General features: G+C 36.7%; 1 protein-coding gene and 1 pseudogene across 2 annotated transcripts in view; both read right to left on the reverse strand.

Moving 5' to 3' along the window:
* Nucleotides 1-1,528: 1,528 nt before the first annotated feature.
* LOC133070628 (transcription factor BTF3-like) lies at nucleotides 1,529-2,505 on the reverse strand (annotated as a pseudogene).
* A 7,811-nt stretch (nucleotides 2,506-10,316) lies between these two features.
* The window catches only part of P4HA1 (prolyl 4-hydroxylase subunit alpha 1), a 101,608-nt gene continuing 84,095 nt past the window's right edge, over nucleotides 10,317-27,829 (reverse strand). For both annotated transcript variants that reach the window (XM_061161778.1, XM_061161777.1), the window contains exons 11-15: nucleotides 20,257-20,306; nucleotides 17,647-17,712; nucleotides 13,322-13,390; nucleotides 12,726-12,822; nucleotides 10,317-11,420 (exon numbers count right to left, since the gene is read on the reverse strand). In XM_061161778.1, the coding sequence (XP_061017761.1) occupies nucleotides 11,350-11,420; nucleotides 12,726-12,822; nucleotides 13,322-13,390; nucleotides 17,647-17,712; nucleotides 20,257-20,306 (353 nt within the window). In that variant the 3' untranslated portion in view covers nucleotides 10,317-11,349. The remainder of the gene's footprint in view (nucleotides 11,421-12,725; nucleotides 12,823-13,321; nucleotides 13,391-17,646; nucleotides 17,713-20,256; nucleotides 20,307-27,829) is intronic.

A 27,829-nucleotide genomic window follows, 5' to 3' on the forward strand; every position in this document is an offset into this window, starting at 1 on the left:
AACCACTAATCTGCTTTCTTTTTAGATTTGCCTGTTCTGATGCTTTTGAATTGTGTTCAAGAAAACTCTTGCGAGTCCCTTGGACTACAAGGAGATCCAACCAGTCAAGTTCTAAAGGAAATCAGTCCTAAATATTCATTGAAAGGACTGATGCTGAAGCTGAAACTCCAGTACTTTGGCCACCTGATGGAAAGAGCTGACTCATTCAAAAAGACCCTGATGCTGGGAAAGATTGAAGGCGGGAGGAGAAGGGGATGACAGAGGATGAGATGGTTGGATGGCATCACTAACTCGATGGACATGAGTTTGAGTAAACTCCGGGAGTTGGTGATGGACAGGGAAGCCTGGAGTGCTGCAGTCCATGGGGTTGCAAAGAGTTGGACACAACTGAGCGACTGAACTGACTGACTGATTCTGGGCATTTCATATACATGGCATCGTATTACCAATATACAGCCCCTGGTGAGTAATTTCTTTTGCTTAGTATATTTTAAGGTTCATCTACCTTGTAGTATGTACCCTAAGCAATGCCGCCCGCTCCTCTCTGTTCCGCCCCCACTTGCTGGTGGCGGATGCTGGCGTCTGGGATACTTTTCTGCTGGGAGTTGCTATTAGGCACGTAATCTGTGGGTTTTATTTATTTTTCCTCTCAGTTAGATTGCCCTCCGAGATTCGAAAACTTCCCCCAGATCCGCCAGTGCGAGGGTTTCCTGGTGTTTGAAAACTTCCTCTATTAAGACTCCCTTCCCGGGATGGGTCTCCATCCCTAGCTCTTTTGTCTCTCTTTTTATCTTTTATATTTTGTCCTACCTCCTTTCAAAGACAATGGGCTGCTTTCCTGGGCGCCTGATGTCCTCAGCTAGCTATCAGAAGTTGTTTTGTGAAGTTTGCTCAGCGTTCAGTTGTACTTTCGATGAATTTGTAGGACAGAAAGTGGTCTCCCTGTCCTATTCTTCCGCCATCTTGGCTCCTCTACCTTGTGGTATGTATAACTACTTCATTTATTTTTATTGCTAATATTCTCTATTGTATAGTTTTCCAGCTTCTTAAGGTGGAAACCAGATTATTATGGTTTTTATAATGCCCTTTAATGTTTCAAGAAAAAATGAATAGGATGAAGAACATGATATCTGATCAATATATCTGTCAGGCTCAACTATAATACAACCTGAAAACTTTAAAGGCAGATTCTTCAAACAAGCACTTCACCACAATTAGTACATTTCTTTCAGCTATTTTTAATCAAATGACTGAAATCAGGGTTTCTCAACCTTTGCACCACTGACATTTGGGAGTGATAATTTTTTTTTAGTTATAATTCACATAACACTGTATTAGTTTCAGGTATATAATGCTTCAATATTTATATATATTGCAGAATGATCATCACAATAATCATTAACATCCATCACCACACATAGTTACATTTTTTCCTTGTGGCTTTTTTTTATTAGGCAAAGAACTTTATTAATCTTTATTCCAAACTTTATTCTTAGGTTTTTCATCTTAATTAGCTGCAAAGAATGAATTGTATATAAGTAAAAACTGAAAAGAGCTGCAGTGTCCAGTGGCTGGGCTTAAAAACATTAGAGATCTAGATTTTATCAGATCCATAAACAAAATTTTAAAAGCAGTCATAATATAAAATAGCAGCTCTCAGTAACTTCAAGATTTATCTTCTTCAGAGGTTGACTCAATTCAGTTTGCTGCATTCTTGGAAACCTCATCAAAATTATCCACTAGATCTGTACCTTCATCATCATCATCTTCTCTGGCAAGTGGTGCTCCTCTGTACACAGATTGTTTGGGCAGAGCCTGACGAGTCTCCTCAAACTAGTCACACTATCTGCACCAAGTTGGTTTAAGATGCTGGGTAACATTTCTGTCAGCTGCTGTGTCTCAGCATTGCCTGTAATGGTGGAAGTATTTGCTGCCAGAGATGCCGGAACTTTAGCGTTGTTAAAGTGGAACAGTGTTCCTTAATTTGTGAACCTACTCACCTCTTCAATACCAGGGATACTGTCTACCCCTAACTTCTTTAAAGAGAACTGAAGTTTTTTGTCATCTGCCGTGGTTGTTCTATGAACCACCTTCTTCTTTCTGCAAGCAGTTCCTTTCCCACCAATGCACACTTGTGCGGGCAACTTTCTCCTGGTTCATGATAGTTTCTTTCATCTTGCTGGAGTGGAAATGGGGCTGCGCTGGGGACTAGGTTTGGTGCTCAGGTGGTCTCCGGCAGACCATCTGAGATTAGGCGCACACATGTGGGGATGCAAGATGGCAGCTAGATGTGATTTATTTATTTTATAACTGGTAGTTTGTACTTCTTGATCACCTTCACTCTTTTTACCCTTTACCCTAACCCTTTACCTTTGGAAACCACTAGATTTTTTATCTATGTTTTTAGGTTTTTGCTACCATTTTGTCTTTTTAGATTCCACATACAAGTAAGATCATATAGTACTCAATAGTTACCTTTCTCTGTCCAACTTATTTCACTTGGCATGATAATCTTCAAGGTCCACTCATGGTGTCACAAATGACAAAATTTCTTTTTTATGGATGACTAATATTCTATTGTGTGTATATATCACATTTTCTTTATTCATTCATCAATGGACACTTAGGTTGCTTCCATGTTCAGTGCTGCAAAGAACATGGGGGTGCATGTGTATTTTCAAGTTAGTGCTTTCATTTCTGCAGATAAAAATCCAGAAGTGGAATTGCTGGATCATTGTTCTGTTTTTAACATTTTGAAGAAACTTTACACTGTTTTTCAGAGTAGCTACTCCATAAGTACACTAATTTTAAATCTTTTTTTAAATTTTATACTATAAAAGTTAATTTTTTTTTTCTGTAGCTGCTGCTCTATCCTATGGGTTTGATAATTAGTATTTTCATCATCTTTCATATCTATTTCATACTTTCCATTCTGGTATCAAAAGCGCATTCTCTAGATTTCTTAGGAAGGTGTCATAGGAACAATATTTTCTGAGTTCCTGCATGTTGATAGATTTGTCTGTGCCTTTATACTTAAAGGTTAGTTATGCTAGAGACAAAACGTTTTGTTCACATTTTCTTTCCTTGACTATCTTAAATATATTTTATATCCGTTTTCTTCTAGAATAAGGTGTTGCTGTCAACATCTAATAATGATCTAATTCTCTCTCCTTGTAAATTACAAGTAATGTGGTCTTTTTGCCAAAATGCTCAAAGGAATTTTTTTCCCTCTTTAAAATCAGGTAATTTTACAAGTACGTATTGATGTTGGTTATTCTGAGTTGTTATTTTCTGGCACACAAGTCTCTGCTCTTTCAATATATACTTTTAAACAATTTTAGCAAAGTGTTGTGTCCATCTCAGCCTACTCCTAGTGATACTGTTAGATAGGAATGCCTGAGACACTTGACTGGGTTCCTATTACTTGTGGAGAGCCCCCCCCACCCCCGACCCCAGACATTTCCTGGACCAGAGTCAATGTTGTGGCCGCAACAGCCCTGTGGTTCTTAACTATGACTGCAGGGAGCACCTCAGCAAAAACCATCAGAGAACTTTAAAGAACAAGATTACTCAAAGATCCTACAGGGGCCACAGAGTTGGTCATGGGTAGAGTAGGGGGTAGCACAGATCTGGAGGATTCTGCCTTTATTAAGTTCCCAGGATAGGGTGCCTGAGATTTTGTGCCTGCCTCAGTATTGGCGAATTTCAAGTATAAGAGTGGGACCTGGGCAAGGGAAGGGAAAAACAGATATGGTAGAATGGTCATTTATCTAGGACAGAGGTCCCCAGCCACCTGTTAGGAACTAGGCTGCACTACAGGAGGTGAGAGGTGAGAGAGAGTGAAGCTTCATCTGCCACTCCCATCACTCTTCCATCACCCTTAGACAGGGTCATCTAGTTGCAGGAAAACAAGCTCAGGGTTCCCTCTGATTCTGCATTATGGTGAGTTGTAGAATTATTTCATTATATATCACAGTGTAATAATAACAGAAATAAAGTACACAATAAATGTAATGCTCTTGAATTATCCCCAAACTATCCCCCTGCCCCGGGTCTATGGGAAAATAATCTTCCACAAAACCAGTCTCTGCTGCCAAAAAGGTTGGGGACAGCTGATCTAGGACACAGGACTCTGTTAATAAAAGGGGACCTGCAGGGGTGGGACAGCCTGATTGGTTATCTATTTGTTTTGCTTGCAGCCGTGTCATACAGCTGGCTGCATGTTTAAGATGGATGCCTTAAAAAAAAAAAAAAAGGATGCCTTTGAAATAGATGTGTCAGCAATTAACAGCTTCTTGTCAGGCACTCACACTACAGAAAGTTTTCTTGAAATATAATTTTTAAGCACGATTCTCTTTACTTGGTTTTGTTATTTAGGGATTCTCATCATCTCTTCTCTGTTAGATCTTCTTTGCTTATTTTCAGCGTCATTTTCTTTTTACTTATTTTTATTTTAAAAACTGTCCTCTTTACCTTTTACTTATCCAAGTGTCTATTGATGGACACTTGGATTTCTTCCGTTCTATTGTAAATACAGCTGCTGTTAAAGTGACTGTACAAATAAATATCTCTTTGAGCATTTAGTTTCATTACTTTTGGAAACATACTCAAAAGAGGAATGTATAGTGACTAAACGATTTTACATTCCCACCACCAATGTGTGAACATTCTTTGCTAGGGATGGCAAAACTAATTTTGCTATTCTTTTCTTTGTATCTTAAGAACTTTCCCCTCTCCTTTCCTCTATTACTGCCTTTTCTTTGTAATGACACATTTTGATTCCTTTTCATTTCTATTTGCATATGTTCTTTAGCTATTTTCTTGGTGGTTACCATGTGGACTACATATAACATCCTAAAGTTATAATACTCTGAATTAATAACAGTTTCTGTAACCACAAATGAAAACTCTACCCCATATAGATCCACTCCCATTTGTTAGTGAAGTCACAAGTTATAACTTTATATATTGTACCCATTAACAGATTTATTTTTATGCAGCTGTCTTCTAAATTCTCTAGGAAAAGAGATATAAACCAAAATCACAATGTTAATTTTTCTATTGTCCATACATTTACTTTTATTATAGATTTTTATGTCTTCTTATGGCTTCAAGTCAATGTCTAGAGTCTTTTCAACTAGAAGCATTTCTGATAGGGCAGGTCTAGTGGTAATGAACTCCTTCAGCTTTTGTCTATCTGCAAATGTCTTAATTTCTCCCTTATTTTTGTACAACAGATTTACTATGTACATAGTTCTTGACTGTCAGTGCTTTAAATGTAAAGCACTGCCTTCTGACTTCCCAGGTTTCTGCTAATAAACCCACTGATAATCTTATTCAGGATTCCTTGGACACTAATTCAGTACTCTCTTGCTGCTTGTCTTTCAAGAGTTTGATTATAGTATATCTCAGGGTCATTCTCTTGAGTTTATCCTACTTGGAATTCTTTAAGCTTCTTAAATTTGTCAGATTATTGGCTGACAAGACTACAAATTTGGGAAGTTACTGACCATTATTTTTTCAAATTATCTCCCAGAAATCTTCTTCCTCAAGAGTTCATATAATGTCATGCACTAGGCTATTTGATGGTGTCACGTAAAGTCCCTTTGGCTCTGTTCACTTTTCTATACTCTTTCTGCTCCTCAGACTTGATCATTTGTAATGACTTGTCTTCAAGTTGCCTGGTTTATTCCTCTGCCTACTTGAACCTGCTGTTGAACCCCTCTAGTGTATTTTTCAGTTCCAGAATTGGTTCTTTTAAACTGATTTTCATCTTGTTCATGTATCACCTGCCGACTTAGTTCTTTGCCCATGCTCTCCTTCAGCTCCTTCAGCATATTTGGAACAGGTGTTGTAGGGCAGGAGGGAGGCTTGAAAGGGAAGAGATATATGTATACTTATGACTGATTCACGTTGTTGTAAGGGATTGTGGGAAAGATACCACATTATTTTTAATAAGGACTTTTTTCCATTTCATGATAAAAATCCGAAAGTGTTTCATGTTACAGAGCCTTAAACTTCTCTGCCTTTTAAATGTAAAGTAAAAAATAGAATCGAATACACAGGTAAATTTAAGTATTTCTTCATCTATGAGTTAACAACTACAGGGTTATTATACATAATATGATTTAACCCTTGATATATCCAAACTCACATAAAGCCTAAATTGCAATGGAGCACATTTATGGTTTTAAGGAAGATATTAAAATAATAATTTTGACTCTTTGTAGGCTTAAGTGAATGCCTTATCTACAACTGACTAAAGAGAAAATTCATCTCTCTAAAAAGTCATGAAATGTGCACATCACTCTACATCTTCTCTTTAAGATGTTCTGTTCTGAATCTTTTAAAGTGCTTAGCCTAAAACAGATCTGTATTACAAATAAATCTGGTAGGAACTGGAACAACCAAATGACAAAAATCTAAGGGTATACTTTTCAGATTTTAGAGCTCATTTTACCTGTGATTATTTTTTTGTACAACTAATCTTAGCTGTATAGTGCTGCAATAGGAACTCAACAAGTCTTCAAAAAGCAGAATATAAACTTTTATATTTGATAAGACTGCCTATTAATTTTTTATAACTTAGTCTTCCTGCATCAAAATATATATTTAACTGACGGCTACATTCACACACAAAGGAAACTTCGAAGTCCTCAAATACAAGTTAATAAAACAGGCACTCAAGAACTTAACTGTTCCACTACAGTTACTTTTGCAAAACTCATTAGTGTGGTAGAATAATATCCAAAGACATTAGGAAATTGGACTATGAAATCTATTTCATTCTGATAAATCTTGTAATTAAACAAATGGTACTCTCTAGTACTGATAATTCATTCTTATTTCTCTATGTTATCCAGTACCATTCCTGCTAAATAATACACTTCTACCAGAGTGAAATGTGGTCCAGTGGAGAAGGGAATGGCAAACCACTTCAGTATTCTTTCCTTGAGAACCCCAGTATAAAAAGGCAAAAAGATAGGACACTGAAAGATGAACTCCCCAGGTTGGTAGGTGCCCAATATGCTACTGGAGATCAGTGGAGAAATAACTCCAGAAAGAAAGAGATGGAGCCAAAGCAAAAACAACAACCCCCAGTTGCGGCTGTTACTGGTGATGGGAGCAAGGACTGAACTGTAAAGAGCAATATTGCATAGGAACCTGGAATGTTAGGTCCATGAATCAAGGCAAATTGGAAGTGGTCAAACAGGAGATGGCAAGAGTGAATGTCGACATTTTAGGAATCAGCAAACTAAAATGGAATGGAATGGGTGCATTTAACTCAGATGACCATCATATCTACTACTGTGGACAAGAATCCCTTAGAAGAAATGGAGTAGCCATCATAGTCAACAAGAAAGTCCGAAATGCAGGACTTGGATGTAATCTCAAAAACAACAGAAGGATCTCTGTCTGTTTCCAAGGCAAGTCGTTCAATAGCATGGTAATTCAAGTCTATGTCCTGACCAGTAATGCTGAAGAAGCTGAAATTGAACAGTTCTATGAAGACCTACAAGTCCTTTTAGAACTAACACTCAAAAATGATGTCCTTTTCATCATAGGGGACTGGAATGCAAAAGTAGGAAGTCAAGAAACACCTGGAGTAACTCTATTAGCCTTTGGGGTACAGAATGAAGCAGGGTAAAGGCTAATAGAGTTTTGCCAAGAGAACACACTGATCATAGCAAACAACCTCTTCCAACAACACAAGAGACAGCTCTACACATGGACATCACCAGACGGCCAACACCGAAATCAGATTGATTATATTCTTTGCAGCCAAAGATGGAGAAGGTCTATACAGTCAGCAAAAACAAGACCAGGAGCAGACTGTGGCTCCAATCATGAACTCCTTATTGCTAAATTCAGACTTAAATTGAAGAAAGTAGGGAAAACCACTAGACCATTCAGGTATGACCTAAATCAAATCCCTTACGGTTATACAGTGGAAGTGGGAAACAGATTTAAGGGACTAGATCTGATAGACAGAAAACCTGATGGACTATGGAGGGAAGTTTGTGACATTGTACAGGAGATAGGGAGCAAGACCATCCCCAAGAAAAAGAAATGCAAAAAAGCAAAATGGCTGTCTGTCTGAGGAGGCCTTACAAATAGCTGTGAAAAGAAGAGAAACAAAAAGCAGAGGAGAAAAGGAAAGATATACCTATTTGAATGCAGAGTTCCAAAGACTAGCAAGGGGAGTCTTCCTCAATGATCAGTGCAAAGAAATAGAGGAAAACAATAGAATGGGACAGACTAGAGATACCAAGGGAACATTTCATGCAAAGATGGGCTCAATAAAGGACAGAAATGGTATTGTCCTAACAGAAGCAGAAGATGTTAAGAAGAGGTGGCAAGAATACAAAGAAGAACTATACAAAAAAGAACTTCATGACCCAGATAATCACAATGGTCATGAAGTTAGACCATCTAGAAGTTAGACTCACCTAGAGCCAGACATCCTGGAATGCGAAGTCAAAGAAGCATCACTATGAACAAAGCTAGTGGAGGTGATGGAATTCCAGTTGAGCTATTTCAAATCCTGAAAGATGATGCTGTGAAAGTGTTGCCCTCAGTATACCAGCAAATTTGGAAAACTCAGCAGTGGCCGCAGGACTGGAAAAGGTCAGTTTTCATTCCAATCCCAAAGAAAGGCAATGCCAAAGAATGCTAAAACTACCACACAATTGTACTCATCTCACGCGCTAGTAAAGTAATGCTCAAAATTCTCCAAGCCAAGCTTCAGCAATATGTGAACCATGAACTTCCAGATGTTCAAGCTGGTTTTTGAAAAAGCAGGGGAACCAGAGATCAATTGCCAACATCTGCTGGATCATCGAAAAAGCAATAGAGTTCCAGAAAAACATCTATTTCTACTTTATTGACTATGCCAAAGTCTTTGTGTGGATCACAACAAACTGGAAAATTCTGAAAGAGACCACCTGACCTGCCTCTTGAGAAACCTGTATGCAGGTCAGGAAGCAACAGTTAGAACTGGACATGGAACAACAGACTGGTTCAAAATAGGAAAAGGAGTATGTCAACCCTGTATATTGTCACCTTGCTTACTTAACTGATATGCAGAGTACATCATGAGAAACACTGGGCTGGAGGAAGCACAAGCTGGAATCAAGATTGTCGGGAGAAATATCAATAACCTCAGATATGCAGAGGATACCACCCTTATGGTAGAAAGTGAAGAAGAACTAAACAGCCTCTTGATGAAAATGAGAGGAGAGTGAAAAAGTTGGCTTAAAGCTCAACATTCAGTAAACTAAGATCATGGCATCTGATCCCATCACTTCACAGCAAATAGATGGGGAAACAGTGGCAGACTTTATTTTGGGGGGCTCCAAAGTCACTGCAGATAGTGACTGCAGCCATGAAATGAAAAGACGCTTACTCCTTGGAAGGAAAGTTATGACCAACCTAGACAGCATATTAAAAAGCAGAGATATTACTTTGCCAACAAAGGTCCAGACGTCTAGTCAGGGTTATGGTTTTTCCAGTAATGTATAGATGTGAGAGTTGGACTATAAAGAAAGCTGAGCGCCGAAGAATTGATGCTTTTCAACTGTGGTGTCGGAGAAGACTCTTGAGAGTCCCTTGGACTGCAAGGAGGTCCAACCAGTCCATCGTAAAGGTGGTCAGTCCTGGGTGTTCATTGGAAGGACTGATGCTGAAGCTGAAACTCCAATACTTTGGCCACCTGATGCCAAGAGCTAACTCACTGGAAAAGACCCTGATGCTGGGAAAGATTGAGGGCAAGAGGAGAAGGGGACAACAGAGGATGAGATGGTTGGATGGCATCACCGACTTTGTAGTGGAACAAAGGATAGGTGGAAGAAAGAAACTTCAGTTAACTTTTTACCAATTGTTTTTGAATACCCTCTTTCCCAGAGAATTAACCAAATTCCTATTTGAATACTATGTGAAGGATAAAGAGACTTATTATGAACTAGGATTCACCATAAGAAATGTAAAGGTTAGCTTAAAGGGTCAAGTAACATACTTCCTTAGGTTCAGAGCTTTCTACTACCACACCATATATCTGAAGAAAATAAAGTCTTATATAACATTATTGTAAAAATTCCATAACCATAGTATTAAAGATTGGAGCTCCCTTTAAAGGTAATGTATTTTGATTAACTATCTGAAGGTTTGGAGAGACTACATTTTCTACCATACAATGAGACTTTAGAATGAATGAACATTGAGAATAAATTTAGGTCCTAAATATAAAGAAATAACCTGTTATTGCAATAGCATATATTCACATTCAAATATGAAAAATACCACACAGAAAACGGAAACATTTTTAAAAAAAGGTTTAAGATCATAAATAGGTTATTGTCACAACACATTTCAGAATTGAAGAAACAAACATTTTGACTGTTTAGGAAAAACTTTTTTTTTTTTTTATCAATTCCCTCATCATTGAAAGAACTTGTACATTTTAAAACTTCCAGTCTCCTAAGGCACAATATTTATTTAATCTGAATGCCAACATCATCATCCCCTGCTGTCTGTAGCTGGAATAAGAGGCAAGGAATTAGAGCTAAGGAAAACAACAAAAATTTTTGGACAAAATCATGAGTCATTTAAGAAAAAGAAGAAACAGGCTAAGTCATGATCATTTCTGTTAAGAAGGCCAAAACTTTTTAATGTAGGACCTTCTGTTAAATTTTTTTAACTCAAATTTAATTCACCACAGAGGAGCTATGAAAGGAGCAGATTGGTAAAAATAAAGAATACTTTAAAAAGGACTTGGGAAAAAAAAAAAAAAAAAAAGGACTTGGGAGAAGAAAAAATCTACTTAGAAAACATAGGGGCAAACGTTAAATGGAACCGAGTTTAGAGGGCTAATTTATTCCTAGTTGTCAGGCAGATCCAGAAGAAAGTTAAGACTAGGTAAACATAGTACCTAGGTATACACTGTAAGGCATCTGTTCCTTAATCAGATGGACCATTTTAGTCCACCACCAACCAACAGAGATATACTGAAATATTACAACCAGATGCTTAACGTGTATTTTTTTTTCCAACCAAAAAAAGTTTTTAAAATATAAAAGTAAAAGTTCCTCATTTTTAACCCTGCCTTTTTGTCCTCTGTGATACTAACTGAACTTTAAGGTTTTTATATGTACAATGTGGTGATTTAGTGTTATTTTTAAAAGAAAAAAACCCCACAAAGTTAGTGATTGTCCACAGATGAAACATGGGATGAGGTTCATGACTGAATCAATCACGGAGTGTTAGTCAATTGTAAACTCTTGAAAGTTAAGACTGGGAATTGTGTGTATCAGACACATTAGAGTACAACAGGAGAGAAAGAAAGTTCATTTGTCATTCCAATTCTGACAAGGTGCATGGTCTTCGAAATTCCTGTCCACGTTCATGGAGCCATTTATTGGATACTGTGAAAGAACAAAATATATTAATGTATCCTGCTATCTAACTAGTATTGAATTAACTTATGAGATATAGCTCTATAGTGAAGTTTCAACATGGATTTTTTAACCCAAGACCAAAACCAGACAAATATGCATGCTACTGAGGTTGTCTTTCAAGAACTTCACTAAATGATGGAGACACAGAAGATTTTATATGTATGTACATTTGAGAATCTGTAAATGTACACTTCCTAAAGTTTCTAATGTTCAATCTAAGGCTTGTGATGTGCATATGTGTTAGTCGCCCAGTCATGTCTGACTTTGCGACACCATAAACTGTAGCCCACCAGGCTCCTCTGTCCATGGAATTCTCCAGGCAAGAATACTGGAGTGGATAGCCATTTCCTTCTCCAAGGTGTCTCCACGCTAAAGGAGCAACTCTGTGATTAATCTCTATTATGTGCTCATTAAGCTTCCTGTGTTCCAAGATACTGTTTAATACACCCCAAAAGGAATTAATTTCCTTCTTCTCCTATATTATAGAACATGGCATCAACATGTATAAGATACTTAAACTAACTCTTACTAATTCTTAACTAGTCTGTTACCTTTCTTAACCTGTGTAGCCAACCTTTCATTCATTAAACCCTGTCATTTTTCCTTCTTTGATCTCTTCAATCTGTTCCCTGCTCTCCAAATCTTCTGCAGCTGCCTTAGTCCAGCCTTTATCATCACCCACTTAGAAAACAGGAAACAGCCTTCTAAACTCCTCTCTCCTGTGCTAGCCTCTCTTTATTCTAGTCCAGTGGTTCACAAATATAAACATCACTTCTTTTTAAATCTTTGAAGTGTGGCCAAGTGACACATACTAAAATAGTTATGGGGTTAAATGAATCTTTATTAAAATAATCTTACCCATTTCTATTCCCTTTTTTAAACTTGGCCAGTTCTATACTTGCATGACCCTTGAGAGCTCTCCAGCCTCATACGAGTCCTGGCCCTGGTCCCTAACATGCTTGGAAAACAACTGCTTATCTTCAAGACCAAACAGAAAAATCAAAACTTCAAAGAAGCCTCCCTAAATGTAAGTAGTTACTGTCTTCTGTTTACATCTTTGTATTATTATATAATACATTATACTCTACCCACTAATGTGTCTGAGACAACTGTGGATCCCATGAGAGGAAGATATTGTCTAACTCAACTTTGAGTCAATTAGTGTTTCTCAGAGTAACAAGTGGAAATAGTGTTTAAATTGTCATAAAAAATAATTCCAAAATAAGAGGCCAAAATCATAAATTCTATTCAGAGAGTACAGGAAATATTTACCCCATTTGTTTCCAACCAGCACTGGACAGGCTGCATGCCGTGTACTATAATCTCCTTCTCCACTGGCAAATAGATTATACCAGAAAACAGCAGTTCCCTAAGGAGAACAATACAAAATTATCCCCAAATAAAGTATCAGGTTATCACTTTTACAGTAATTAAATTTTCCTGTTTTGTGGAAATAATTCTCCATGGCAGCACTATATCTTCCTCTAATAGAATTCTGAAAGTATGACATAACTTACAAAATTTTGGCAATGACCTGAAAACATTAACATCAGAGTTGCTTAACAAAGAAGTATGTCTGCCAAAGCTAACACATCTTATAAATAGCAAGCATCATATGGAACCCATTTTAAAAATGAAAACTTCTAAATACTAATCCCTGGTTGTTCATACCTCTGGGTACCCATGGTAAATTGTACCAAAAAAAAAAAAAAAATGTAAGGATTTTCCTATAGATAATGTATTCCTTAAGTATACTACCTTTTAAAATGTTATTTATTTTTATAGATAAATAACTAAAGGTATCTCTCTTCCTGAGGGGAAAAAAATACAGAGAAACACCCCCAGTTAAAATGACAAATCAAACTTACCTTTTTGGGCCAAACACTGGCTCCTACTTCAGGAAAAACAGTGGCTCCTCCTGCTAACACATCACTCATCTAATAAGAGATGACAGAGTATTATCAAAAGTGCTGGTAGAATAAAATTAAACATGCCCCTTTTGGCCGGAACCTCCGTCTTCTAGCTAAGGCCCATGCGCGTCTCCAGCTGCTTTCCATCTCTCCCGTGGCCCCTCAGGGTAATTCGCCAAAATGACCAACACAAAGGGCAAGAGGAGGGGCACCCACTACGTGTTCTCTAGGCCTTTTAGAAAACATGGAGTTGTTCCTTTGGCCACATATGTGCGAATCTACAAGAAGGGTGATATTATAGATATCAAGGGAATGGGTAAAGGAATACCCCACAAATGTTACCATGGCAAAACTAGGAGAGTCTACAGTGTTACCCAGCATGCTGTTGGCATCACTGTAAACAAACAAGAACAAGATTCTTGCCAAAAGAATTAATGTGCTGAGATAGATTCCTGAAACGTGTGAAGGACAATGATCAAAAAAGAAGGAAACCAGAGAGAAAGGAACTTGAGTTCAGCTGAAGTGCCAGCCTGCTCCACCCAGAGAAGCACACTTCATGAGGACCAATGCAAAGGAACCCGAACTGTTGGAGCCCATTCCCTATGAATTCATAGATTGATGGGTGTAAAAATAAAGATCTGGACTGTATAAATGTTTCTCTTAATTGAGCAGAGGTGTTGTGTCCAAATTCAGTGGGTGATGTGTTTTCAAATTTAGTGTTTTTTCTTCCTGAAAGATGTAAGAGTTTGTTGTTCAGTATGCTCCACTGGTTAATAAACTGTCAGATATTTAAAAAAAAAAATTTAAACATGCTGTGAGACAGATAAGATACTGAAAACTAGAATGAGAATACCTGGACTTCTATTTACATAGATGGGTTGGTGCATGCTGATCAGTTTTTAAAAAACAAGATGCCATTTGGGTTTACATACATAGATAAAAGCAAAGGAAAGATAAAGTCAGCAAGGGAGATTGGAAAAGGATTTGGAAGATAGCTATTTCTTTTATAGCCAAGAGGTAAAAAGAGAGGATTTAAAACTGACAAATTGAGTAACATAAGGGTATAAATATGTATTATATAGCACTAGAATATCACCTCCATGGGGGTAGGAATTTTCACCTGTTTTGTTGCTGAACTTCAGTGTCTAAAATGATAACCTCAAAATAGTAGGTATTCAATAAATATTTAAATAGGTGAATTCAAACAAAATAGAAATAAACACTAAGAGAAAAGTAACAAACTACAACCAGTTTTGTCATTTCTCATGTAGGGTATCAACACATAGTAACTAAAAATTAGAAAATTAACTTTATAAATCTTATAGTCTTAAAGGTAAATCAGAATAAAAACACAAATCTTCCAAATAAATTGAAGCAGCACGTGCACAAAATGAGGCAAAGGAAACAGAGATCAGAGTGCAGATTTTTTCCAAAAATATAAGTATAATGTAGTGTATCATCAAGCAAAATCCATCTATATGCTATAATCAGTGATATATCGGCAAATGCTGCACCAAGGCACCAGGGAAGCTGTACCAAACAAAACAGTCTGACCTTAATATCAAACAGTTTAAAGTTAAAGGCACTGAGTGATATAAAGATGTGTATTTTACTGTGATACACGTATAACCAGTATCAAAGACCTGATCGCTCTTAAGCAATGAAAAATTAACTTTAGAGAAATTTAAACTTTGTGCTATGGGCCTATCTGGGAAGAGCATTCAAATAGTGGGAAAAAATGAAAACTAATTAATAAAAATGCTGTATATAACTAAAGTGAAAGTGAAGTAGCTCAGTCGTATCCGACTCTTTGTGACCCCATGGACTACCAGGATCCTCAGTCCATGGGATTTTCCAGGCAAGAATACTGGAGTGGGTTGCCATTTCCTTCTCCAATATATAACTAAAGGGGGACATAATTAATATGTAGTCTAATAGTTACAAATAATCTAACATTTATGAATACTGGACCAAATAATACAGCATCATGTATGTCTGCTTTTATGAATCAAATACAGCCAAAAGCAAATGCTTAATGGCTCTTAAATATCTGAAAAGATGTTCAACCTCTCTAATAAGAGAAATGCAAATTAAAACCACAATACTGGGCATACACACCGAGGAAACCAGATCTGAAAGAGACACGTGCACCCCAATGTTCATCGCAACACTGTTTATAATAGCCAGGACATGGAAGCAACCTAGATGCCCATCAGCAGACAAATGGATAAGGAAGCTGTGGTATATATACACCATGGAATATTACTCAGCCATTAAAAAGAATTCATTTGAATCAGTTCTAATAAGATGGATGAAACTGGAGCCCATTATACAGAGTGAAGTAAGCCAGAAAGATAAAGACCATTACAGTATACTAACACATATATATGGAATTTAGAAAGATGGTAACAATAACCCTATATGCAAGACAGAAAAAGAGACGCAGATGTATAGAACAGACTTTTGGACTCTATGGAAGAAGGCGAAGGTGGGATGATCTGAGAGAACAGCATCGAAACATGTATATTATCAAGTGTGAAATAGATCGCCAGTCCAGGTTGGATGCACGAGACGAGTGCTCGGGCCTGGTGCACTGGGAAGACCCAGAGGAATCGGGTGGAGAGGGAGGTGGGAGGGGGTTCAGGATGGGGAACACGTGTAAATCCAAGGCTGATTCTTGTCAATGTATGACAAAAACCACTACAATATTGTAAAGTAATTAGCCTCCAACTAATAAAAATAAATGAAAAAAAAAACACCACAGTAACTGCTAATCTGATAAAGTAAAAGATGTACAGATCAAAAGTTTGACAAGCATCACACTTAAAAGATGGTATATAAATTAGTACAAGTCTACAGATCTCACCTCTAGAAAATATACAAAGACTTCACAACATGAATTTTTGCATAGTGTTATCAACTTCTCCCCTGGTTTTCCCTTTGTGATAATTCTCATTTTTAATTTATCTTATACATCTTAAATCCTTTTTTTTATAGTGTCTTAAGATCCTTCTGCAAACCAGATGGAGTTGTGAGAGGGAAAGAGAGAGAGGGATGAGGAAGAGAAATCAGGAGAGTGACAAGGTAGGTTGGATACAGGGAGAGAGGTCTGCTTGAAGAAAAAAAAGGAGGGAAAGAAGAATGGGAAAAAACTGGGCAGAAGACAAACAGAAGGTAGCAGGGAGCAAGGAAGAAAGAAACCAGACAGAGTAGGGAGACACAGATCTAGTAGGGGGTGAAGTAAAACAGGTCACAAAAAGATTCCATTTCATATAAATCAAAGGAGGATAGGGGATGGAAATAACAATGAAATAAGCAAAACTAAATCAATATAAAGTAAATCTTTTAAAGTTAATGAAGGTTACAACACTGTAGGAGATTGTACTTGCTCAATCTAATATATCCCAATATGTCCTGACCCCTGTGTTCTTTTTACGTGACATGGACATCCTTCTTGAGTGGTAGAGTCTATGTTCCTTCCCTCTTGAAGCATGGAAGACATCTATAATGGCCTCAATTAATAAAAGAGCAGAAGTGATAGTATTTGACTTTGGAGCATGGCTAATAAAAATGTCATGTACTGCCTTTTGTGGGAGGATGCTTGCTCTTAGAAGCCAGTCACCATGCTGTGAGGAAGCCCAGGTCACAAGTCAGTATTTTGGTTTGGTTAGCTTCAATCTCAGCCTTCAAGGTGACCCCAAGTGCCAGCCATCATGAGAGATTCAGAGCAAGAACCATGAATAAAGGCCAATCTCACCACCATGAAAGGTAAAAATCAAATTATTAATTTAAACCATTCAGTTTTGGTGTGATTTGTTATGCAGCAATAGATAACTGGGGCAAATATTATATGATCAAAGCTTGGTTTTTTCTATATATATATCAATAGATAAATAATTTTTAAAAACATCATACTGTGTTGAAAGTAATTAACATGGGAGAATGGTTACCCTTGAGGAAAGGGCTTCCAGGGTGCTGTAATTTACCATTTCTTAGTCTGAGTGCCGAATACACTAGATATATTCCCTTTGTGAAAATTTATCAAGTTAATACCTATGATTTGTACACTTTTCTGATATGATGATTTTAACTTTCTTTCTCAGGCTGTAGTAAGTACAACCTGAAAAAGTGATAAATGAAAAAAAAATCTTAACTCTCTTTACTCAGTTGTAAGAAACATTCAACTAAGATGTTAAGAGCTAACCAAAGCAAACATCTAAACACATTAAAATAAGGCATGTGATCAAATCCCATTTAAAATGAAAATTTTAGCTATAACTTACATAAAACAGCCACGTAGCAATTCTGTTTCCTGTCCCCAGCTCTTTGAAAGCATCTGGCTCATCTTTCTGTGAATAAAATACAATTCAGTGATGTAAAATTCAGTAATGCAAGTTCTCCACAGGCAACTAAACATCAGTAACATGCTGAACAGTATGCTAAAAATAGCCCCTAAAGGTTCCTTTGTAATATCCAGTGCACTATATACAAAAGTCTCTCAAATATTTGTTGACTGTTGATTCAACTAGTACACTGAATACTTCTGATAAGAGCATTTGGGGAGAGAAACAGATGTGTTAGTCTATACAATGAAAACCAATATCTACTATCCACAGATTGTTTTAAAAATTAACACCGATAGTTTTTAGCTTCCAAACAAGCAAGACATGAGAGACTTTCAGCCACATTCATTAAATCAATTCTCTGTGGGTAAAAAAAATAACTTTGAGATTTACTTTGAACTCATGATCCATTCAAATGTTCACACTGCTACTATTCCTGTCTTTTGGACTGTCAGCACTTTAACGTGGCTGGAGAATTTACATCTGGCTATTTAAAGCTAATTAAAATACAGAATAGTCTCTTTGTATTTTCTCAAAAAAAAAAAAGTATTTTATTTTTCATACAGAAATTTATACACATTCCTTTGTCATATTCTCAATGTCCCTTAATATCCTTCAAAAGATGAATGACTAAACAAACTGGTATTTCCATACCATGAGAGACTACTCAGCAATAAAAAGAAACACCCTATCAATATGTTCTGCAAAAACATGGATGAATCTCAAGGGAATTATGCTGAGTGAAAAGAAACCATCTTAAAAGGATGCATGCTGTACATAACATTTACATGACATTTATGAAATAACAATTATCGTAAAGAACAGATTGATGACTACCAGCAGTGAGGGATAGCAGAAGGGTATGTGGAGCTAGAGTGGTATACAAGGGAGTGTGACAGTGATGGTGCAGTTATGTACCCTGACCTGGGCTGGTGGTCACACAAAGCTGCACATGTAACAAAACTATACACATACACACACGAGAGCCAGTATAACTGGTGAAACATGAATAAGCTCTGTTGCTTGTGCCAGTGCCAGTTTTCTGGTTTTAATGATGTACTATAGTTATTCAAGATGTTAACACTGAAGAAGGCTGAGTGAAGGGTGCATGGGCTCTTCCTGTACATTTTTTGGGGGGAACTTCCTAGGAGTCTCTAATTATTTCAAAATACAAATCTAAGAAAAAAAGTTTAGTTACATTAATGTCAGAACTTAAACTGCAGTCTTTCACGTCATCCAAGATCCTAAGACATTTTTCAGTAATTGAAAATAGAAGGAAAATAGACTAAAAATATATTCTTTGCTAGCCTATACACAGAAAGTATCTAGGATTTTAGGATTAAGTCAGTCAAGGAATATAACACAATATGTTAACAGACTGTGTTTCCTTTCCAAAGAATATACTCTTATTTAAAAATGGTAATAGATCAAGAAGTTTATTGAATACTTGGCACATTTCTTAGAATTCATGTAATTATAATAAAGCTTAAATTAAGATTTGGTAATGACATAATTCATAGCTCAACATGTTAAAATTACTTTTATTTAAAAGGTTAAACACTTAAGCAAGAGTACTTGGGCAAGGATGGCTTTTTAACAAACTGCTTTATATTATTTCTCCTCCAGTCTCCGCATCTATTTTATATTTTTTTTCTTTCAAAATGTATTCCTGTAATTCCTACAGATTTACTGGCCAATTCACTAATTCACTTTAGCTGTCTAATCTGTTTATCCACTAAATTTAAAATTTCAAAAAAATTTTCAACCTGAAGATTCTGTTTATTTCAGTTAAATCATTTTGAGAATTTATTCATTTTTGTCTTATCTTTTATTTTTAAAGTATCGTATAGTTATTTTATATTCTGTATCTGATCACTGAGATATCAACACCCTATATCAACAGCACCTATAGCTGTTGGCAGGCCTATGCTTTCAAACTGCCCAAAGAAACTCCCCATAATACATCTTACTCAAGCCAGGATGCAAAAGGAAACTCCTGAAGTGTCCTGACTCAAAGCAGATGATTTTCTAGGCCATCTTTTTTTTCTCTGAAGGTGTAAGCCTTTAGAAATTTAGGTTTTATGCAGGGATCTCAGGTCAGTAGCCTACATTTATGCAGGTCCTCTCACAGAGCTGTTAATCTCCAAAGCTCTACATTCCTGGAGGTATATGCCTTCAGCCTCAGCCTTTTTGCTTCCTTTTAACTCTAATTTTAGTCTCTAGATTTTCTTTGTTCAGTTTGCCTTTGAGAACTTCCTATACTTTCCCCCAAGCTCAGCAATGCATTTAAAAGTATCCTAAATCCTTTTACCATGTCTCTAGTTGTTTCTTACTTCTAAAATGTACAGAATATCTATCCCACTATGCTTCCACAAATGAGCTACAAATCTATTCCAAAATGAGCTATGAATTTATAATACTAAAAGAACAGAATTAACATGTCATGCCTAAGTTTCAGTGGAACTTCTACATTCTCCATTTTTTTTTTTTTTAACTTACCCATGCAAAATCAAAATAGGGTCCTACATTCTCCATTTTTTTTTTACTTACCCGTGCAAAATCAAAATGAGGTTCATACTGTCCTCCAACTCCATAATTTGCTACCTGCATAAGAAACAAGGCATGAATGAAAGAACTATCAAGATTACTATTCAAAAAAATCTGAGTCCCATTTTGATGTCTTATATATCACAGTTAGGTACTTCTAAATAAATGAGAAGCAAAGGATTTTTTTTTTTTAATCAGTGAGAGTTTCTAAGAAATCAAGGATGAAAAACTAACAGCTGTTATATGCTATTTTAGAATCTTAGTTAATATGCTTTTCTTTAGCAAATGTTTGGAGCACATGATTTTCCTAATACATAACAAACTTTGATTTTTAGAATTAGTTTTCTAAAATTAGAATTTCACAATTTTTATTATTGTCACTAAACACTTTCCTTAAGAATTTAAATCAAGATTCATGTTTCCCAAAGCTCAAAATATTGGCAAATTCCCAATCTGCTTTAATGAAATCCCCCTTGGAATATGTATTTTTTTTTCCCCTACTTAAGTAAAGAAAGGGAAGAAGTTAACACCAATTTAATTATTCCTGTTGGAAGGCCCTGACAACTTCATTTGGATGTGACAATGCCCCAGTGTGAAGCAGCAAAAGAAAGTAAGAAAAATATTTGGTCTGAGTTCATCGTCCAGATTTCTTAGTTATAATACAGCATATGTAACTTTGGATACAATCAGTTTTCTTGTTGGTAAAATAAAGATAATGTTAACTACCTCTTTTCACCTCAATATGACAAAATGCTAACAAAATGAAAGGAAAATATAAGCTTTTTAAAGAGCACTGCTCTTAAAATGAGTACATAATTAAAACTGTTGCCCACAGCAAAGTCCAAGTCTCATGTAAATTATTATTACTGTGGATAATTTACTTCATATGTTGTAGATGCCTTGGTTTGGATCAGACTATTCAGTCAGAAATATATAAAGTAGCCTGAAAGAGCCTGTGAAGGTTAAGCAGGTAAGAGTAAATACAAATTAGAAAAGAAAAAGACACATCATAGCTTTTATTTTTTTAATAATCAAATGAGTACCAAGGAAGTTGTAGATGACCATGGAGTATGATAACTTACTTAGGCAAACTTAAATATAGGCAAGTCCTGTTTTCCACAGTTCTAAAATGCACAAATCTCAGATATCATGGTTTTAGTTCAGTTCAGTCGCTCAGTCATGTCCAACTCTCTGCGACCCCATGAATCATAGCACGCCAGGCCTCCCTGTCCATCACCAACTCCCAGAGCTTACTTAAACTCATGTTCATCGAGTCAGTGATGCCATCCAGCCATCTCATCCTCTGTCGTCCCCTTCTCCTCCTGCCCCCAATCCCCCCCAGCATCAGGGTCTTTTCTAATGAGTCAACTCTTCTCATGAGGTGGCCAAAGTATTGGTGTTTCAGCTTCAGCATCAGTCCTTCCAATGAATGCCTGGAACTGATCTCCTTTAGGATGGACTGGTTGGATCTCCTTGCAGTCCAAGGGACTCTCAAGAGTCTTCTCCAACACCACAGTTCAAAGGTAACCATTAACACTAGACCCCCAACAGCACAGTGGACATTTCAGTTACCATGATACATTAACTGTGAGTAATTATATACAAGACCACAGTAATTACTATATATACTAGCAAATATTGCTACCAGCTCTTCAATCCACAAATTACTACATAATAGCTACACAACATGACCAATGACCAACCATTTCTCTAAAGTATCAATGATTGGCCACTGCGTATCTGTTATTCAGTTCTTGTACAGACAGCAAAGCATATGCCTCCTTATTCCCCAGTAAAAATCTATGTGATATTTTGCAATAATAGACAATTAGAAGAAATTGCCCAACAAAGGCAACTGCAGCAGAGAAATGGAAAGCAATAATGCTGTAACTGAAATTGAAATCAAACTGAAATGGACTCGGTCCTGGGACAAGATGGGAAAAGATGAGTAGGACCTGAGCTAACTTCTCTCACAATGCGACTGATAAAAGGGATTAATCTCCAAAATACACAAAGAGCTCACACAACTCAGTATCAAAAAAGAAACCCTAACAAAAAATGGGCAGAAGATCTAAATAGATGTTTCTCCAAAGACGACGTACAGATGACCAAAAAGCACATGAAAAAAATGTTCAACATCACTAATTATTGGAGAAATGCAAATCAAAACTATGAGGTATTACCTCACAAGGGTCAGAATGACCATCATAAAAAAGTCTAGAAACAAAAAATGCTGGAGAGGGTGTGCAGAAAGGAGAACCTTCCTACACTCTTGGTGGGAATGTAAACTGACAGAGCCACTACAGAGAACAGTATGGAGCTTCCTTAAAAAACGAAAAACAGAGCTTTCAAATAATTCAGCAATCCCACTCCTGGGCCTATAACCAGAGAAAACCATAATTCTAAAAGATACATGCACCCCAATGTTCACTTCAGCACTATTTGCAACAGCTAAGACATTTAAGAAGCAACCTAAATGTCCACTGACAGAGGAATAGACAAGGATGTGGTATATACTTGTCAATAGACTATTACTCAGCCATAAAAAGGAATGAAATAATTCCACTTGCAACAACATAGAGATTGTCATACCAAGTAAGTCAGACAAACACAAATATCATTTGATCACTTATATGTGGAATCTAAAAAACTGATACAAATGAACTTACTTACAAAACAAAAATGAGACTCTCAGAACAAGCTTATGGTTGGGGGTGGGGGAATGACTAAGGGAAAGGGATAGATAGGGAGTTTGGGATGGACATAAACACACTGCTATATTCAAAATGGATAACCAATAAGGACCAAGATGGGAGGGGAGTTTGGGGGAGAGTGTGTGTGTGCACGCACTTAGTTGTGTCTGACACTTTGTGATCTCATGGACTGTAGCCCACCAGGCTCTTTTGTCCATGGAATCTTCCAGGAAAGAATACTGGAATGGGTTGTCATTTCCTCTTCCAGGGGATCTGCCCAACCCAGGAACTGAACCCACATCTCCTACACAGGCAGGCAGATTCTTTATCACTGTGCCATCTAGGGGAGAATGGATACATGTGTATGTATAGCTGAGTCCCTTCACTGTTCACCTAAAACCATCACAACACTGTTAATCAGCTATACTCCAATACAAACTACAAAATTGAAAAACAAAAACAAAACAAAACAGACATGGTTACCAAAGCAGAAAGGTGGCAGGAAGGGATAAATTAGGAACTTGGGATTAACATACACATACTAGTTAATATGAGGCTTCCCAGGTGGCGCAGTGGTAAAGAATCCGCCTAGGGGATTTATGACCAAGCAGTGTGTACACACACACACCACTATATATAAAATAGATAACTAATAAAGACTTACTATATAGCACAAGGAACTCTACTCAATACTCTGTAATAACCTACAGGGGAAAAGAATCTGAAAAAGAATACATATATATAGGTATGTGTAACTAAATCACTTTGCAGTATGCCTGAAACTAACACAACATTGTAAATCAACTATACTTCAATATTAAAAAGAAAACTCATGCTGATCCCCCCACAAATCAAACTAAAATGGAGATGAAGAATAAAAGGCTGACAAGGAAAATGTTTCCAACTTTTGCTGTTTGAGAAACTCTAGATATGCAGTCAGAGGAATCTGGTGAAGGTCAGAGGAATTTTGTTGACAGTAAACTTATTAACATAAAGAAAGTGATCATGATGAAAAGAATGAAGATATCTTGGAGGAAGTGACTCTGGAAAAAAATCATCAATAAAAGATCTCTCAGAGAAACAACAAATAACACACAAAGGGATTCCCATAAGGATAACAGCTGATCTATCAATAGAAACCCTCCAGGCCAGAAGGGAATGGCAAGACATACTGAAAGTAATGAAAGAGAATAACCTAAAACCTAGATTACTGTACCCAGCAAGGATCTCATTCAGATATGAAGGAGAATTCAAAAGCTTTACAGACAAGCAAAAGCTGAGAGAATTCAGCACCACCAAACCAGCTCTTCAACAAATGCTAAAGGATCTTCTCTAGATAGGAAATGCAGAAAGGTTGTATAAATGTGAACCCAAAACAACAAAGTAAATGGCAACGGGACCACACCTATCAATAATTACCTTAAATGTAAATGGGCTGAATGCCCCAACCAAAAGACAAAGATTGGCTGAATGGATACAAAAACAAGACCCCTATATATGCTGTCTACAAGAGACCCACCTCAAAGCAAGAGACACATACAGACTAAAAGTGAAGGGCTGGAAAAAAATATTTCACGCAAACGGAGACCAAAAGAAAGCAGGAGTCGCAATACTCATATCAGATAAAATAGACTTTCAAATAAAGGATGTGAAGAGAGACAAAGAGGGACACTACATAATGATCAAAGGATTAATGCAAGAAGAAGATATAACAATTATAAATATATATGCACCCAACATAGCAGCACCGCAATATGTACGGCAAACGCTAACAAGTATGAAAGAGGAAATTAATAGTAACACAATAATAGTGGGAGACTTTAATATCCCACTCACAACTATGGATAGATCAACTAAACAGAAAATTAACAAGGAAACACAAACCTTAAATGACACAATGGACCAGCTAGACCTAATTGATATCTATAGGACATTTCACCCCAAAACAATCAACTTCACCTTTTTCTCAAGTGAACACGGAACCTCCTCCAGAATAGATCACATCCTGGGCCATAAATCTGGTCTTGAAAAATTCAAAAAAATTGAAATCATTCCAGTCATCTTTTCTGACCACAGTGCAGTAAGATTAGATCTCAATTACAGGAAAAAAATTGTTAAAAATTCAAACATATGGAGGCTAAATAACACGCTTCTGAATAACCAACAAATCATAGAAGAAATCAAAAAAGAAATCAAAATATGTATAGAAATGAATGAAAATGAAAACACAACAACCCAAAACCTATGGGACACTGTAAAAGCAGTGCTAAGGGGAAGGTTCATAGCATTACAGGCTCACATCAAGAAACAAGAAAAAAGCCAAATAAATAACCTAACTCTACACCTAAAGCAATTAGAGAAGGAAGAAATGAAGAACCCCAGGGTTAGCAGAAGGAAAGAAATCTTAAAAATTAGGGCAGAAATAAATGCAAAAGAAACTAAAGGGGCCATAGCAAAAATCAACAAAGCTAAAAGCTGGTTTTTTGAAAAAATAAACAAAATTGACAAACCATTAGCAAGACTCATTAAGAAGCAAAGAGAGAAGAACCAAATTAACAAAACTAGAAATGAAAATGGAGAGATCACAACAGACAACACTGAAATACAAAGGATCATAAGAGACTACTACCAGCAGCTCTATGCCAATAAAATGGACAACTTGGATGAAATGGACAAATTCTTAGAAAAGTATAACCTTCCAAAACTGAACCAGGAAGAAATAGATCTTAACAGACCCATCACAAGCAAGGAAATCGAAACTGTCATCAAAAATCTTCCAGCAAACAAAAGCCCAGGACCAGATGGCTTCACAGCTGAATTCTACCAAAAATTTAGAGAAGAGCTAACACCTATCTTACTCAAACTCTTCCAGAAAATTGCAGAGGAAGGTAAACTTCCAAACTCATTCTATGAGGCCAACATCACCCTAATTCCAAAACCAGACAAAGATGCCACCAAAAAAGAAAACTACAGGCCAATATCACTGATGAACATAGATGCAAAAATCCTTAACAAAATTCTAGCAAACAGAATCCAACAACATATTAAAAAAATCATACACCACGACCAAGTGGGCTTTATCCCAGGAATGCAAGGATTCTTTAATATCCGCAAATCAATCAATGTAATACACCACATGAACAAATTGAAAGATAAAAACCATATGATTATCTCAATAGATGCAGAGAAAGCCTTTGACAAAATTCAACACCCATTCATGATTAAAACTCTCCAGAAAGCAGGAATAGAAGGAACATACCTCAACATAATAAAAGCTATATATGACAAACCCACAGCAAGCATCACCCTCAATGGTGAAAAATTAAAAGCATTTCCCCTGAAATCAGGAACAAGACAAGGATGCCCACTCTCACCACTACTATTCAACATAGTGTTGGAAGTTCTGGCCACAGCAATCAGAGCAGAAAAAGAAGTAAAAGGAATCCAGATAGGAAAAGAAGAAGTGAAACTCTCACTGTTTGTAGATGACATGATCCTCTATATAGAAAATTACTAGAGCTAATCAATGAATATAGTAAAGTTGCAGGATATAAAATTAACACACAAAAATCCCTTGCATTCCTATATACTAACAATGAAAAAACAGAAAGAGAAATTAAGGAAAGAATACCATTCACCATTGCAACAAAAAGAATAAAATACTTAGGAATATATCTACCTAAAGAAACAAAAGACCTATACATAGAAAACTATAAAACACTGATGAAAGAAATCAAAGAGGACACAAACAGATGGAGAAACATACCATGCTCATGGATTGGAAGAATCAATATTGTCAAAATGGCTATTCTACCCAAAGCAATCTATAGATTCAATGCAATCCCTATCAAGCTACCAACGGTATTTTTCACAGAACTAGAACAAATAATTTCACAATTTGTATGGAAATACAAAAAACCTCGAATAGCCAAAGTAATCTTGAGAAAGAAGAATGGAACTGGAGGAATCAACCTGCCTGACTTCAGACTATACTACAAAGCCACAGTCATCAAGACAGTATGGTACTGGCACAAAGACAGAAATATAGATCAATGGAACAGAATAGAAAGCCCAGAGATAAATCCACGAACTTATGGACACCTTATCTTTGACAAAGGAGGCAAGGATATACAATGGAAAAAAGACAACCTCTTTAACAAGTGGTGCTGGGAAAGCTGGTCAACCACTGTAAAAGAATGAAACTAGAACACTTTCTAACACCATACACAAAAATAAACTCAAAATGGATTAAAGATCTAAATGGAAGACCAGAAACTATAAAACTCCTAGAGGAGAACACAGGCAAAACACTCTCCGACATAAATCACAGCAAGATCCTCTATGACCCACCTCCCAGAATATTGGAAATAAAAGCAAAAATAAACAAATGGGACCTAATGAAACTTAAAAGCTTTTGCACAACAAAAGAAACTATAAGTAAGGTGAAAAGACAGCCCTCAGATTGGGAGAAAATAATAGCAAATGAAGCAACAGACAAAGGATTAATCTCAAAAATATACAAGCAACTCCTGCAGCTCAATTCCAGACAAATAAATGACCCAATCAAAAAATGGGCCAAAGAACTAAACAGACATTTCTCCAAAGAAGACATACAGATGGCTAACAAACACATGAAAAGATGCTCAACATCACTCATTATCAGAGAAATGCAAATCAAAACCACAATGAGGTACCATTACACGCCAGTCAGGATGGCTGCTATCCAAAAGTCTACAAGCAATAAATGCTGGAGAGGGTGTGGAGAAAAGGGAACCCTCTTACACTGTTGGTGGGAATGCAAACTAGTACAGCCGCTATGGAAAACAGTGTGGAGATTTCTTAAAAAACTGGAAATAGAACTGCCATATGACCCAGCAATCCCA

Source organism: Dama dama, chromosome 15 (assembly GCF_033118175.1).
Source record: "Dama dama isolate Ldn47 chromosome 15, ASM3311817v1, whole genome shotgun sequence".
NCBI lineage: Eukaryota > Metazoa > Chordata > Mammalia > Artiodactyla > Cervidae > Dama > Dama dama.